Source organism: Theropithecus gelada, chromosome 16 (genome assembly GCF_003255815.1).
Source record: "Theropithecus gelada isolate Dixy chromosome 16, Tgel_1.0, whole genome shotgun sequence".
NCBI classification, from domain to species: Eukaryota; Metazoa; Chordata; class Mammalia; order Primates; family Cercopithecidae; genus Theropithecus; species Theropithecus gelada.
Window position 1 is genome coordinate 33,179,856 of NC_037684.1, and position 17,022 is coordinate 33,196,877.

Consider the following 17,022-nt stretch of genomic DNA (forward strand, 5'->3'; position numbering starts at 1 on the left):
GAGATACAGTAAACAATCATTATCCACACATGGATGTGGTTACAAACTGATGAGTATTACGAAAGAAAAGTACAAGGTATTTCTGTGAGGACATAACAGGAAAATCTTACTCCAACTGCAAGCTCATGGTAAAAAGCTGCTGCCCAAGGTGTCCACTGTAAGGGGCTAGCAAAAGCATCACAGAAGGCCAGGCGTGGTGGCTCATGCCTATAATCCCAGTGCTTTGGGAGGCTGAGGCGGGCAGGTGGATCACCTGAGGTCAGGAGTTTGAGACCAGCCTGGCCAACATGGTGAAACCTATCTCAACCAAAAATACAAAAAATTAGGTGGACGTGGTGGTGCAAACCTATAACCCTGGCTACTTGGGAAGCTGAGGCAGGAGAATTGCTTGAACCCGGCAGGCAGAGGTTGCAGGGAGCCAAGATCACGCCATTGCACTTCAGCCTGGGTGACAGAGCAAGAAAAATAAAAAATAAAAAAAGGCCGGGCACGGTGGCTCACGCCTTTAATCCCAGCACTTTGGGAAGCTGAGGCAGGCATCACAAGGCCAGGAGATCGAGACCATCCTGGCGAATATGGTGAAACCGGTCTCTACTAAAAATACAAAAAAATTAGCCGGGTGTGGTGGTGGGTGCCTGTAGTCCCAGTCACATGGGAAGCTGAGCCAGGAGAATGGCGTGAACCCAGGAGGCGGAGCTTGCAGTAAGCTGAGATCGTAGCCACTGCACTCCAGCTTGGGCGACAGAGTGAGACTGTCTCAAAAAAAAAAAAAAAAAGCATCACAGAAAACTTCCACTTTCCCAGCTCTTCAATATTCTGCCTTTTGGCATTTAGGGTGGATTTGACAAAAGGGGCCATCATTGAGGTAGAGTAGCCACCTTAGGGAACACAAATGTCTTCGTTTAACTTGTCAACTGGGAAGCCAAACTCATAAACTGCCAAGTAGCCCAGAGGCCCAAGCTAAGTTTGTGACTCTGCAGATTGGGATGCTACAAGGTTTCCAGTGAATCCTTCTCTCTTGGTCAAAGCATAGACAGTGGAGGTTGGGAAACAATTTCTTTTGGGAAGAAACACAAAGATTATGACTTAAGGAACAGAGGAAAGGAAATGGAAAGAGAGTTAAAATGAGTAACAATGGAAATCTTGCTACAAAAGTTCATACAAGCTTCATGCTTTCAAAAGGGCTTTAAGACGGCCTGTGGTGGCTCACACCTGTAATCCCAACACTTTGAGAGGCTGTGGTGGGAGGATCACTTGAGCCCAGGAGTTGGAGACCAGTCTGGGCAATATAGTGAAACGTTGTCTCTACAAAAAAATTAAAAAATTAGCCAGACGTGGTGGTGTGTGCTTGTAGTTCCAGCTACTTGGGAGGCTGAGGTGGAAGGACTGCTTGAGCCCAGGAGGCAGAGGCTATAGTGAGCTGAGATTGTGCCACTGCACTCTGGCCTAGGCAACAGAGTGAGACCCTGTCTCAAAACAAACAAACAAACAAATAGGGCTAAAAAAAAAAAGTTCACACAAGCCACCCAAAGTGCAAAGGCAAAGTTTCTGGCACTATTCCAACAGTAGCTGCCTTTGGCCCCAACAAACCTTGGATAGGAAGAACTAGAAGTCAATAGCCCTGCAGATAGAGAGCCGCTTTACCCCCTCTTGCACAGAGACTTGCAACTACTTCCAAGGAGGATCACCCCTTCCAGCTCCTTGGGGGCAGTCCCTGGACAGACACCAAGGCATACCCCTGGGGCTCTGGTTGGCAGTACCTGGCCACAGAGATCCAAAGGCGGCCCACAGTGCATATCTGGGAGTCTTCCTCATCCTCCAGGGTGTAGTTCTCCCCCAGTACCTTCACAGGCTGCCCAGCATGAATGGTGCCACTCAGCACCCGGCCAAAGGCATGAAATTGGACTCCATCATCTGTGCTGTACATCTTAGTAGTGTGGCACATCAGGGGGCCCTGGAAGAGGGGACAGGGTGCAGCTTCAACCACATCTACCCTCCGGGGAAGTACTACTCCCCACCATCTTCCTTGACAGCAAGGACATGAGCTCTATGAGGAGCTAGAGAAAGATGAAGTAATCTCATCTCCAAACTAGGTTGTACCCCATCCCTCTAAGGAGGCTGAATAGGAGACATGGCAGAGCAAAAATATTCTCTTCCTTTTTTCTTTTTGGGAAGATAAGAGCATTGAGGAAGAGACGCAGATTTAAGATGGCAGACCGGCACTACTGACAAGATTGCTTACTGTCCCAAATTTCCTCTTAAGATGTAACTCAATTCTCAACTGGCTGTGTATTTATGACGAGAAACTAGACAGCCTAAGAAATGGCTGGCAAAGATGTTTTTAAAAGCCAGGACTGACAAGATTAGCTACCATTTGTTGAATCTTTAGTATCTGCCAGGCAACATGCTGAACACAATCGTAACACTTCCTTAATCTTATTTAAATCTCATAACAACCGCTCACATTTTATTATGCTCATGTTATAGACCAAGGCCTTGAGGCTCAGGAAATGTGAGTAATGTTCGCAAGGTCATGACACTAGCAGCGGCAACATTAGGCTTTGCATTCAGGCCTGACTGTACCCATGGGGATGGGGAGGCTAGGGTGGCAAAGAGGGCATGACTCCTGTGACCAGAAATCAGTATCCCCACACAGGAAAGGAAAAAAAAAATCAGAGAACCGGGGAGCCACGTGCCCTTACATCAGGGTCACAGTCACTCATAGCCTCGCCGAGGTCGGAGTCCACACCGCCCGTGTAGGTGTGCTCAATCTTCGGCTTGGCGCCCACCTTTGGAGAAGGGATATGCTGCACACACATGTCCACAAAGCCTGTGGATGGAAAAGAGAAAGCCATTACTACATGCCCCCCGGGGAGCACGAGCAGGAGTTACTCAACCATTCACAATGGTCAGAAAGCTCAAAGTGCGGGGACTAAAAGCTCTGGCACTGTGATTCTAGGGGCAAAGTTGATAGCCTGCTTTCTGGGAACGTGCTGCTAAAAGATTTGGAGTCACCCTGATGCCGGAAAAGAGCAAGAAGTAGGTATCAGTGGTACATGGTTCCTTGAAACTCCACTGACAGCAAGTTTAAAGTACATCGATCTATGAACTTTTATTGGCTATACGCATTTACATGGAACAAAATAAGCACCCCATCTAACACCTACTTAAAACAATTCCTGACCTGACTCCCATTGAGAAACACCGCATGCATCTCTATTCAATAAGTTACCCGTTTTCCAAACACATTAATAAACCACACAAGTGGGAACCCCCGTGAGCACACTGGGATAGGCGTGTCTGCCTTCAATGGTATCTAGTGTGTCAGACTGGTGGGCAGACCAATATAAGCTATTAAAACTACACACCAGGCCGGGTGCGATGGGTCAAGCCTGTAATCCCAGCACTTTGGGAGGCCGAGACGGGCGGATCACAAGGTCAAGAGATCAAGACCATCCTGGCTAACACGGTGAAACCCCGTCTCTACTAAAAATACAAAAAAAAAAAAAAAGCCAGGCGTGGTAGCGGGCGCCTGTAGTCCCAGCTACTCGGGAGGCTGAGGCAGGAGAATGGCGTGAACCCAGGAGGCGGAGCTTGTAGTGAGCCTAGATCGCGCCACTGCACTCCAGCCTGGGTGACAGAGCAAAGACTCCATCTCAAAAAAAAAAAACAAAAAACAAAGAAACAAAACAAACAAAAAAAACTACACACCTTGGGGGCCCAGACACCTCATTCCCACTGGACTTAGAATCAGAGACTGCTGAGAAGACCCTCAGCCATCACCCTTTACACTTCCCTGATTTTACAGATAACAAATGAGAGTCACGGCCGGGCGCGGTGGCTCAAGCCTGTAATCCCAGCACTTTGGGAGGCCGAGACGCGTGGATCATGAGGTCAGGAGATCGAGACCATCCTGGCTAACACGGTGAAACCCCGTCTCTACTAAAAAATACAAAAAACTAGCCGGGCGAGGTGGCGGGCGCCTGTAGTCCCAGCTACTCAGGAGGCTGAGGCAGGAGAATGGCATAAACCCGGGAGGCGGAGCTTGCAGTGAGCTGAGATCCGGCCACTGTACTCCAGCCTGGGCGACAGAGCGAGACTCCGTCTCAAAAAAAAAAAAAAAAAAAAAAAAAACAAATGAGAGTCACGATGAATTAGGTGGCTTGCCCAGCGTCATCTCATGGAATGGCCAGGGCAGGATCGAGACAGGCTCAGGTGGTTTTTTTCAACCAGTCCAGTGTCTTTCTGCTGATCACCTGCCTTCTGTGTAACTAACCAAGTCTCCCAAATCCTAGCCTAGCACTTTTTGCACTATTTCATACCACCCAAGCATCCATGTTCCCGGCTGACCCCTGGAAAATACACCAGAACCACAGAGCCTGCCTCCCCATCTCATTTACTTGAACACTCCTCCTGGCAGGAAAATGTAATTCCTTTTGGTGCCCAAGATAGAATGTGTGCCATCATCCACTAAGGAAAGCAGCTAGGAAAAACACCAGTGTTCTGCATCTCCATCTGTAGTTTGTTGAAAAGATCCTCAGACCTCTGACCTCCATTGCAGCATGAGAAAAAGTTGCTGTGATACCTGTGGCAGGGCACGAGGATGACAGAGTTAAGGGGCCATAAGCACGTTACTACCTGTGAACTCGCCAAAGAACTTTTTGCAGACCAGCCTGAGCAGGGGGCGGATGTTCAGCTTCAGCTCCTCCTTTGTCAGGTGGATGCCAAGCTCATCTAGGGTCCGTGGGAGGCTGGTGTCCACGTCACCCACAACCTGTGAGGGTATAAGATACCATGTCAGCTGTAGTGAGAGCCTGAGCATGGTGCTAGAGGGAGACAAGGAAAGGCCAAAGAAATAGCTGAAGAACTCCTGCACAAGGCTCTCTTCTATGGAGACAAAGCTCTTGGCAAGGACAAAAGTTTTGTTTCAGCGGCATCTCTGCTACCTACCCTTCAAACCACAGGCAAAGCCAACTTGGTTACATACCCACCCCAGCTAATAAACCAAGCACTCAGATTGATTACTCCTAGTGCTGCCCCCTGGTGTCTGAAAAGCAGCATCTCATCCCACTCAGGAACCTCCTCACCTATTAAATAGAAGTCTATTTACAGACTTCTCAGATTTAGAGGGTCATTGTGCACTGGAAGGAACCAAAAAAGGTCACCTGGCTGTGGATCCTATCAGGGCAGGGCCAAGCTAAATCATCCTCAGCAGACTCAAGGTCTCTACTGAGGCAGGCTCTATAAATTTTTTTTATTAATCCATTCCAGTCTGACATAAGACACTAAGTATTTTTTAGGACTAATAAATTTTAATCGCTATTTTATCTTGTTGCTAGGTTTTGCTGTTTTGTCCACTGGAATGGCCACACATATTTTGTATATGTGTGCGTCCACTGTGCTTATTAAACACCTGCGCATTTTATTACTATCTTGGGAGAAGGGTCTGTACAAAAATTCCTGTAATTTTTACCCTTTTAGTCCTATCTTTTAGGGAGTACAAATTCATACAAATGTCACGTTATATTCTTTTTTTTACAGACAGGGTCTTACTCTGTCACGCAGGCTGGAGTGCAATGGTGTGATCATGGCTCACTGCAACCTCCGTCTCCCTGGCTCAAGTGATCCTCCTGCCTCAGCCCCCCAAGTAGTTGGGGCTATAGGCACGCACCACTACAACAGCTAATTCTATTTTGTGTGCAGACAGGGTTTAGCCATGTTGTCCAGGCTGGTCTTGAACTCTTGATCTCAAGCGATCTGCCCACTGGGACCTCCCAAAGTGCTGGGATTATAGGCGTGAGCCACCACATCTGGCCAAGTTATATTCTTTGCTTCTCAGCATTCCACATGCTTAATTAAATCCTTACCATTTCCTGACAAATTATTTCAATCTGACAAGCATCACATTTTTTTTTTTTTTTTTTTTTTGAGACGGAGTCTCGCTCTGTCGCCCAGGCTGGAGTGCGGTGGCCGGATCTCAGCTCACTGCAAGCTCCGCCTCCCGGGTTTATGCCATTCTCCTGCCTCAGCCTCCCGAATAGCTGGGACTACAGGCGCCCACCACCTCGCCCGGCTAGTTTTTTTGTATTTTTTAGTAGAAACAGGGTTTCACCGTGTTAGCCAGGATGGTCTCGATCTCCTGACCTCATGATCCACCCGCCTCGGCCTCCCAAAGTGCTGGGATTACAGGCTTGAGCCACCCCACCCGGCCAAGCATCACATATTGTACAAACAGTTATGAGAGCAAAGTTCATATGAACACGCTTTGTTTGTTTTTTTCTGAGACAGGGTCTCATTTCGCCACTCAGGCTGGAATGCAGTGGTGTGATCATAGATCACTGCAGTTTTGACCACCAGGGCTCAAGCAATCCTCTGGCCTCAGCCTCCTGAGTAGCTGGGACCACAGGTACATACCACCACTCCCAGTTGATTTTTTTTTTTTTTTGAGATGGAGTCTTGCTCTGTCACCCAGGCTGGAGTGCAGTGGCACGATCTCAGCTCACTGCAGCCTCAGCCTCAAGAGTAGCTGGGATTACAGGTATAAGCCACTATGTCTGGGTAATTTTTGTATTTTTAGTAGAGGTGGGGTCTTGCCATGTTGCCCAGGCTGGTCTTAAACTCCTGGGCTCAAGTGATCCTCTTGCCTTGGCCTCCCAAAGCATCTGGATTACAGGGCTGAGCCACTATGCCCAGCCTAGACATACTTTTAGTGGTTGTAAAGTGGTTCATTTTATGGGATGTACCATCATTCATTTAATCAGATTAAGGAGCATAACTGACAAACATTTAACTTACTTCTTGTTTTTCCCCTTTTCCTGCCGTTACAAACAATGCTATAAGCTGAGGTGGTAGACTCCTGCCTGTAATCCCAGCACTTTGGGAGGCCAAGGCAGGAGGATCACTTGAGGCTAGAAGTCTGAGACCGGCTTGGGGATAACAGCGAGACCTTATCTCTACAAAAAAGTTTTAAAAAGTTAGCCAGGCATGGTAGTTTGCGCCTGCAGTCCCAGCTTCTCAGGAGGCTGAGGTGGGAGGATTGCTCAAACCTAGGAGTTTGAAGCTACAGTGAGCTATGATCGTGCTATTGTACTCCAGCCTGGGTGACAGAGTGGGACCCTATCTCTAAAAAACAAAAACAAACAACAACCAAAAATGCTATAAACACTTTGATTTATATAAGTAGCCAGGAGGACTTTCATAATTATATCTAAGTTAAATTCCCATAACTGAAATGATTAGTTCTAAGTGTCACATTCTTCTCAACAGTCAAGATATGTTCATAAACCTGCTCTAGGAGAAGCCTTTTCTTTCATACCTCCTCCCTTTCCTTTGATTTTTTTTTTTTTTTGGAGACGGAGTCTTGCTCTGTCGCCCAGGCTGGAGTGCAGTGGCGTGATCTTGGCTCACTGTAACCTCTCCCTCCCGGGTTCAAGCCATTCTCCCGCCTCAGCCTCCCGAGTAGCTGGGACTACAGGCGTCCACCACCACGCCCAGCTAATTTTTTGTATTTTAGCGGAGACGGGGTTTCACCATGTTGCCCAGGCTGGTCTCAAGCTCCTGAGCTCAGGCAATCTGCCCACCTCCACTTCCCAGAGTGCTAGAATTACAGGCATGAGCCACCATGCCCGGGCCCCTTTCCTTTGATTTTAATAGCACTTGGAGTACTGCAGTGTTCTGGATCTAGAAGATTACTTCTTGAACAATTGGTGACCAACAACCACTCTTATACTTAACAGAAAACTGAGCAGGTTTAGGGACAGAGTGAAGTGTGAGTTCACCAGCTCTTTCACACTGTGCTTGTAAGAGCAGATCTGCCCAGTGTGGCCTGACACACTCACCTGGGCAAGGATCTTATAAAGGGGCTCCAAGATAAACTCCACGAAACTTCTCTGGGAGCTGCTAGTTGGGGCCTTTTTGGTGAACTTTCGCCTAAAAGGAAAAATAAGAGTTCTGAGTGACCCGGGAGAAAAGGCACTATCGCTGATCCCAAGAGGCATTGTCTAAGTGCTGAATCTGAACAGCAGCCCAGGCGAGGAATGTGTGTGTGACTGTAAAGTTTCCAGAGGCAGATTACTGGAAGGATACATGGTTATGACCCTCCTGGAGGCCTGAGCTGGGCTGTAAAGACTTCAGGAGAAAAAGTCTCTCACCAGATCAGAGCTTAGGAAGCCAACCCATTTAGGGGAGGAAAGACAGTAGTTTACGTTAAAAAAAAAAAAAAGTAGGTATTTTAATCTTTGAACTCAGAGAATTTCTCTATCTCTTCTCACTTACTGGATAAATGATCACCCCTCTGGAAAGTCACGTCCCATACTCTACTTACGTCTTAGGGTTGAAGTAGATGTCACCCCAGAGTCTTTTAGCAAATTCTTGGTAATTAATGTCACCTATGGGAGAAGTCACACAATTATAATCTACCTAGCAAAGTGTTCAAAATTCTGTTTCAGGTGGCACAGGTGGTTCGTAGCTGAGAACTTCTACCACTTTCCTTTCCAGGGTCCACAAATTCCCTTCTAACCAGACAGGAAAACGGGGACACTGAGGCACAAAGTAGGACAAGACTGGTCCAAAGTTGACAAGGCTGTGCTGGAGCCAAAATGAGAACCCAAGCCTCTCCATCTCCACCAAGCACTAGGATTGAATTATGGACAACAGCATGTGTTACATGTTTTCCTTTGATGGAACAGGGTCACCTACTGTGTGGCATCCTCTATCTGCGTCTAAACCCTGTCTCTTCTGGAAGGGGAATTTAATGGTTCTTTCACCCCTTCCTGATGTAGACAAGCTCAACTCTGCTGCCAGTGTGGGCCACCTTCCAACTGCAGTGTCACCATAAGGCTCTGGCTAGCCCCAGGCCTCAAGTAAGCAATTACTGAGCCCTCTCGAGAGAAAACACCAAAGCCAACCTTTGGCTCATCTTTTACCAACTAGTATTTTTAGTTCGACTATAACTGCTAATCCTGGTCAGACTATACCAAAGAACTATGGCTTTAAAAAGTCAAGACATTGGGTAACACTCAGTTAGACAAGTGATACCACCAACTACCTCCTGGATATTTCTACCCAGATGTCAGACTGTCCCCTCTCCCCTTGTATGGGATAAAGGGAATGCATCAGCTTTTTCCTAAAGCCGCATTCCCCTTCAGACTTCTCTGTCTCCATCAGTATCGTTATCACCAAAATTTCATCTAAACTCAAAATCTTTTTCTTCCTTACTCTGTTAATTACCAAATTCTCCCCCTTTCCCACATTGTTAGTTACTGAAGCTTTCCTTCCTCCGAACCACTGAATGTTTATGCCCTCTGTTAATGATCAAATTCTCCCTTTCTTTCGCACATTGTTAGTTACCGAAACTTTCCTTCCTCTGAATCACTGAATGTTTATGCCCTCTGTTAATGCACTTACCATGTAGTATGATCACTGAACTTTTTTTCTTTGAGACAGGGTCTCACTCTGTCATCCACACTGGAGTGCAGTGGCATAACCTTGGCTCCCTGCAGCCTTGACCTCCCTAGCTCATGCAATCTTCCCACCTCTGCCTCCCGAGTAGCTGGGACTACAGGTGTGCGCCATCACGGCCAGCTAATTTTTTTTTTTTTTTTTTAGACGGAGTCTCGCTCTATCGCCCAGGCTGGAGTGCAGTGGCGCGATCTCGGCTCACTGCAAGCTCCGCCTCCCGGGTTCCTGCCATTCTCCTGCCTCAGCCTCCCCGGTAGCTGGGACTACAGGAGCCCGCCACCTCGCCCGGCTAGTTTTTTGTATTTTTTAGTAGAGATGGGGTTTCACTGTGTTAGCCAGGATGGTCTCGATCTCCTGACCTCGTGATCCGCCCGTCTCGGCCTCCCAAAGTGCTGGGATTACAGGCTTGAGCCACCGCGCCCGGCCTAATTTTTTGTATTCTTTTGTAGAGATGGGGTTTTGCCATGTTGCCCAGGCTGGTCTCAAACTACTGGGCTCAAGTGATCCGCCTGCCTCAGATTCCCAAAGTCCTGGGATTATAGGTGTGAGCCACTGCACCCAGTCAAAAAAGACTGAACTTTAATCCCCCACTTTTTTTTCACAAGAGCAAAGGGCCCATGCTGAGAGTGCAGCAGGACAACTGACTGGCGAGAATAGAAACGCTGGTGCTCCACTGCCTACTGGTCATGAGACCTCTCACGGAGCCTGTCTGCTCGACCCTAAAAACGGTATAACAGTGACTTCCCTCTAAGGAACTGTAACATTGAACATAGGAAAGACTCTCAGTGCACGATTCCTATTGGAATCTGAGGTCACTGGGGAAGTGCAAAGATGAAGAGCCAGGGAGTCTCTCACAGTGGGAATCTGGTCTTAAAGATCTGGTGTTGAGGCTCCAGGAACCCATGATATTATGCGGCTGGGCATGTCAGCAGAGGCCTGTAGATGCTGGCTGCAAAGTCACCATGAGTTCTCAATTAGACCCATGAAATTGATGTCTGCCTCCATACGGCTAGCTAGAAGCACTAACGGTGAGACATGTTACCTGTGAGGAGGTCTGAAAGTGCCTGTGGGCATGGATGATTCCTGTTTACAAAACCTGTCTCACCCTAGGAGAGCCTTTTATTCCTAAAATGACCTCCTTCTTCTCCCATGTCCTCCTATTCACTTTTATTTTTCTATTATTTAGAAACCACTTAGCCTGAAGAAAGGGTCTCAAGGCCAGAAAGACCCCCAAATGTGATAATAACAGGTGATAAAATGTTCCCCCAACAGGGTGCTCTGATACGAAGCCAATTTCTTTTTTTTTTTTTTTTTTTTTTTTTTTTTTTTGAGACAGAGTCTGGCTCTGTCGCCCAGGCTGGAGTGCTGTGGCCGGATCTCAGCTCACTGCAAGCTCCGCCTCCCGGGTTTACGCCATTCTCCTGCCTCAGCCTCCGGAGTAGCTGGGACTACAGGAGCCCGCCACCTCGCCCGGCTAGTTTTTTGTATTTTTTTAGTAGAGACGGGGTTTCACCGTGTTAGCCAGGATGGTCTCGATCTCCCGACCTCGTGATCCGCCCGTCTCGGCCTCCCAAAGTGCTGGGATTACAAGCTTGAGCCACCGCGCCCGGCCACGAAGCCAATTTCTGAGCCATTCAGCAGGAAAGCCACACAGGACTCAGGGGAAGCTGGTGAGACAGACTGCCAGCCAGCACTTACCAAAGGTGTCGGCGTAGATCTTGGCGAAGGAGCCCAGCGTGAAGCAGATGCTGTACTGGGAGCTGGAGAAGCAGACGTTACCCAGGAGTGGGGAAAGGATCAGGTTCTCATCAGTGGAATACATGCTGAAACAGAGACAGTGGTAAGCACAGTGCCAGGCTGCAGCATCCCAGATGCACTGCCAAGGGGAAGGGCAGGAACTCAGTATCACAGTCACTCTCCAGTCCTCGGAAGGGACTTGTGCAGGACACTTAGTTTTGCCAACAGCCTGGTCCCAGAATGTGACATGATGGAGCTGTTTCCTAATTCTCAATAACAAGCTGATTTCCCAGAGTTGGGAACATTCTGCACAATCTTGGAAAAGTTAACTGCACCAGACAGACAAGGGGAAACCTAGAGGACAGAGACAAAAACCTTAGAACACAGGAAATGAATCTAATGTGATAAGACAGAAATACAGAAATACATTTGAGGAAAAATCTCAATTTCACAAATATAAGCAGACATAAACATCATTTAAAAAAGAGAAAAGTGGCCGGGCGCGGTGGCTCAAGCCTGTAATCCCAGCACTTTGGGAGGCCGAGACAGGTGGATCACGAGGTCAGGAGATCGAGACCATCCTGGCTAACACGGTGAAACCCCGTCTCTACTAAAAAAAATACAAAAAACTAGCCAGGCGAGGTGGCGGGTGCCTGTAGTCCCAGCTACTCGGGAGGCTGAGGCAGGAGAATGGCATAAACCCGGGAGGCGGAGCTTGCAGTGAGCTGAGATCTGGCCACTGCACTCCAGCCTGGGCGACAGAGCGAGACTCTGTCTCAAAAAAAAAAAAAAAAAAAAAGAGAAAAGAAAGGAAAAGAAGAAAAGCAACTCCGCTCTTTACTCTCACTGCCATACTCTTTATTCTTTTGTGTTTGGCTTTTACCATGTTAAAACTTTCAATCTTAAAAGCCATGCAGAAACCACAAGCATCTGAGTTCATTAACATTTATAAGAAAACCAGTTGTACAAGGGGATCAAATCTACAACCTTAGCCTTACTGGCACATTATCTTATGGAATTTCCCAATACCGAAATAAAAGTATGGCTTATAAAGAACAGCCCTCTACCCCCAAGTTATGCTCCCTAGAGGCAACTGCTTTCAACACTTTTAAAGCTGCTTTTAGAGTATTTACCTTCAGATTTCTAAGTAATATGTTTATGTTGCTTTTTCTTGCTTAGAGGTTCTTTTGTTTTTGAGACAGGGTCTTGCCTTGTTGCCCAGGCTGGAGCGCAGTGGCAAATCACAATTCATTGTAGCCTCAACTCTCAGGCTCATGCAATCCTCCCTCCTCAGCCTCCCAAGTAGCTGGGACTGCAAGCATGAAGCACCAAGCCTGGCTAATTTTTGTAGAGATGAGATACAAATGCCATGTTGCCCAGGTTTGAACCTTGAACTCCTGGGCTCAAGCAATCTCCTGCCTTGGCCTCCCAAAGTGCTGGGATTCTAGGTATAAGCCACTGTGCCTGAGCTCTTGTTTAGAGGTTTGAAACATGACCTCTTGACTTCCTGTTTTAGTAAATCTGGTTAAATTTAGCCCTATCCCACCTCCTGCCTTTTTTTTTTTTTTTTTTTAAAGAGACAGGGTCTCACTCTGTCACCCGCACTGGAGTGCAACAGCACAATCATAGCTCACTATAAGCCTGAACTCCTTGGCTCAAGTGATCCTTTTGCCTCTGCCTCCCAGGTAGCTAGGATTACAAACACAAGCCACCATGCCAAGCTAATTTTAAAATCATTTTTTGTAGACAGAGTCTAGCTATGTTGCCCAGGCTGGTCTTGAACTCCTAGCCTCAAGTGATCCTCCCGCCTTGACCTCTCAAAGTGCTGGGATTACAGGCATAAGCTATCACCTTCAGCCTTTTTATTAAAAGATATTTGTCATTTCATCCTTTGGACTCATGGTGTCACGTTGGGCTCTAGTCATTGTCAGTCCTTGCAGAGATGGGGTGAAGATATTCCTTTTGAAAAGTAGTGCTACACACTGGGAAGGCTCCTGAAGGTAACCGTCTCTAGCCACACAGGTACCATCCCCAATCCTCAAATGGAAAGGCATTCTTTCAGTAGGACGGCCTCCTCACAGGCCCATTTAAGGGGCTGCAGGAAGTCATCTAGCACATCCTTCAGCCTGTAGTAAGACTGTCTTTAAGATATATTTAACCTCTCTTTCAAAGGCTCTTTGATATTATATTCTAAAGTATCATAACCATCACTCATATGTATTAATGCAAGCCCTAAATCTATCTTGTTGAGAAGCAGGTATATCCACAGAAACACAGCAAACAGTTCTTAATTTATTTAGACTGTGTTAACTACAACAGCATCTAACATTATTCAGCGCATCAGCTGCTATATGGCAAGCACTGTGCTAAGTGTGTTCCATCAAATATCTATTTAATTTCTTATAACATCCCTTGTAAGTTATTATGTTAACTTATACTATACATGCCTAATAATATTTGCCATTATTGCTATCAGGCAAGTAACAACTGGGTGTAGTGGCTCACATCTGTAATGCTAGCACTTTGGAAGGCCAAGGTAGAAGAATTGCTTGAAGTCAGTTTAAGACCAGCTTGGGCAACATAGCAAGACTCTATCTCTACAAAAAATAAATAAATAAATAAAAATAAAAACAAAAATAAAAAAAATTAGCCAGGTATGGTGGCACATGCCTGTGGTCCCAGCTACTCAGAAGACTGAGGTGGGAGGATTGCTTGAGCCCAGAAGTTCGAGGCTGCAGTGAGCTGTGATTGTGACACTGCACTGTAGCTTGGGTAACAGAGATCCTATCTCTAAAAAGAGAAGACATTAAATACAGTCCAAGTAATGATCATAATACTAAATGGAAGATGTGTTAAGCATCACAAGTGGTTAAGGCACAGAGGTAATAGTATGGAGTTGACCCCTGCAGAGTCCTAGAATGTGCCTCTAGTTTTGCCCAACAAACTCATCAACATATGTCAAGACATAAATCAGAGTTGTTCCCAGAGGTATTCAGGGTTAAAACCCAGAGTCTCTGAGGACAGGAAATCCACTCCCAGGGGTCTTCTACCTTATTAATCCATTGACCTCATCCACAATGTGGCGCAGCTTGTAATATGCATCAGTTGGAGGCAACTTCAGCTCCAGGATCAGTCGGTCAATCTTGTTGATGCACACAGTGACCGCCAGCCTCTCCTGCACCGCATGCTTGATCAGCCGCTCTGTGTTCAGCATCACCTGAGAAACACAAGGCTCAGAAGGTGGTAAGAAGAACAAGGAGGGCAGAAAGTTCAAAGCAGAACCCAAGAAGGCACTATTTCAAGCCATGAAACCTGGGGAGAAAAAAAAGACCTGGGGAAATATTACTGGGTGGAAGCAGAGAGCATCCTGCCTGAAGATAAGACACAGGAACTTTAAGAGGGCACCTTGCAGGATTGAGAAATGAACAAACCCACGAACAATGATGTTGGAGCCAGGTTTCTCAGTGCTAGAGAAGGAACTAAGAAGGCTGAGAAGAGCCAGTGGTGCTGAAATGGAACTGGGGATACTAGGATTAATGCATGATTTTTAATATATGTGTGTAGAAATAGTTATAGATATGTACGAGTGTATATAACCCAGCTGTGCTCAGTGAGAGGGCCTAGAAGCAATGTACCCCAGTAGCATTCAAACCTTTGTTTCTAAATACTAGTCCCCACTGGCCAGGCATGGTGGCTCACGCCTGTAATCCCTGCACTTTGGGAGGCCAAGGTGGGCAGATCACGAGGTCAGGAGAGCGAGACCATCCTGGCTAACATGGTGAAACCCTGTCTCGACTAAAAATACAAAAAAATTAGCCGGGCATGGTGGCAAGTGTCTGCAGTCCCGGCTACTCTGGAGGCTGAGGCAGGAGAATGGTGTACATCCATGAGGCAGAGCTTGCAGTGAGCCGAGATGGTGCCACTGCACTCCAGCCTGGGCAACAGAGTGAGACTCCGTCTCAAAAAAAAACCAAAAAACAAAACAAAACAAACAAACAAAAACTAGTCCCCACTATAAGCCAGAGCTGCTAGGCTAGGTGCAGTCACTCACATCTGTAATCCCAGCATTTTGGGAGGCCAAGGCAGGAGGACTGCTTGAAGCCAGAAGTTCGAGACCATCCCAGGCAACAGAGCAAGATCCCGTCTCTTAAAAAAATCTTTAAAAATAAGCTGAGCATGGTGGCACATACCTGTAGTCCCAGCTATTTGGGAGGCTGAAGTGGGAGAATCACTAGAACCCAGGAGCCTGAGGCTGCTGTGAGGTATAATTGTACCATTGCACTCCAGTCTGGGCCAGAGAGCAAGATCCCATCTCTTTGAAGGAAAAAAAAAGCCAGAGCTCCTTGAAGAAATGGCTGAGTCCAGGATTGTGACAAGGAAAGATACGTCTAGAACATCTTTTTGTGCTTGAAGGTAAGGAAGTGCTCAAGAAACAATGAGATGTGAAAAGGATGATGGAATTACCCTAAAGGAGTTCTCAGTAGCCAAATCTGGGATGAGAGCACTAGAGCACTGGAATGCATAAGGACAGTAACAGATTATAATTATAATTCACTGAATAAAATACAAACCCAAACATCCATAGTGATAATAAGCAAACGGGGGAGAAGCAAAAGCACTTCTTCACAACGTAATTCCAACCAATAGGCCAGGCGCAGTCGCTCACGCCTGTAATCCCAGCACTTTGGGAGGCCAAGGCAGGTGGACTGCTTGAGGTCAGGAGTTCAAGACCAGCCTGACTGACATGGTGAAACTCTATTTCTACCAAAAATACAAAAATTAGCTGAGTGTGATGGCGGGCACCTGTAGTCCCAGTTGCCCAGGAGGCTGAGGCAGGGGAATCGCCTGAACCTGGGAGGCAAAGGTTGCAGTGAGCCAAGATTGCGCCACTGCACTCCAGCCTGGGCGAAAGAGCGAGACTCCATCTCAAAAAAACAAAACAACAACAACAACAACAACAATAACAAAAGCAATGGCCAGGTGCAGTGGCTCACGCCTGTAATCCCCACACTTTGGGAGGCCTAGGTGGGCGGATCGCCTGAGGTCAAGAGTTCGAGACCAGTCTGGCCAACATGGTGAAACCCTGTCTGTACTAAAAATACAATAATTAGCTGGGCTTGGTGGCATGCACCTGTAATCCCAGCTACTTGGAGGCTGAGACAGGAGAATCGCTTGAACCCAAAAGGCAGAGGTTGCAGTGAACCGAGATCACACCACTTCACTCCAGCCTGGGCGACAGAGCAAGACTCCATCTCAAAAACAAAACAAAACAGAAGGAATAAGAGTTAGAAGACTCACTATTTGCAACTATTATAGGAATAAGCCAAGAATCATCAATGGATGACAAAACTAGTAAAGTCTGATAAGGAGCGGAATAACCAGATTGTAATAACCAAGCCTAATCATGAGGAAGTATTAGACAAACCCAAATTGAAAGACATTCTACAAAATAAATGCTCTGTACTTTTCAAAAGTGCCAATGTCATAAAAGACCAAGAGAGGCCGGGCGCGGTGTCTCAAGCCTGTAATCCCAGCACTTTGGGAGGCCGAGGCGGGCGGATCACGAGGTCAGGAGATCGAGACCATCCTGGCTAACATGGTGAAACCCCGTCTCGGCCGGGCGCGGTGGCTCAAGCCTGTAATCCCAGCACTTTGGGAGGCCGAGGCGGGCGGATCACGAGGTCAGGAGATCGAGACCATCCTGGCTAACATGGTGAAACCCCGTCTCTACTAAAAATACAAAAAACTAGCCGGGCGAGGTGGCGGGCGCCTGTAGTCCCAGCTACTCGGGAGGCTGAGGCAGGAGAATGGCGTGAACCCGGGAGC

General features: G+C 47.1%; 1 protein-coding gene across 3 annotated transcripts in view; it reads right to left on the reverse strand.

The window, feature by feature from the left end:
- The window catches only part of EFTUD2 (elongation factor Tu GTP binding domain containing 2), a 44,681-nt gene that overhangs the window by 9,158 nt on the left and 18,501 nt on the right, over positions 1–17,022 (reverse strand). For all 3 annotated transcript variants that reach the window (XM_025363801.1, XM_025363803.1, XM_025363802.1), the window contains 7 exons: positions 14,247–14,413; positions 11,158–11,282; positions 8,324–8,387; positions 7,839–7,929; positions 4,639–4,774; positions 2,703–2,830; positions 1,761–1,954 (listed from right to left, as the gene is read on the reverse strand). In XM_025363801.1, coding sequence (XP_025219586.1) covers positions 1,761–1,954; positions 2,703–2,830; positions 4,639–4,774; positions 7,839–7,929; positions 8,324–8,387; positions 11,158–11,282; positions 14,247–14,413 — 905 coding nt within the window. The remainder of the gene's footprint in view (positions 1–1,760; positions 1,955–2,702; positions 2,831–4,638; positions 4,775–7,838; positions 7,930–8,323; positions 8,388–11,157; positions 11,283–14,246; positions 14,414–17,022) is intronic.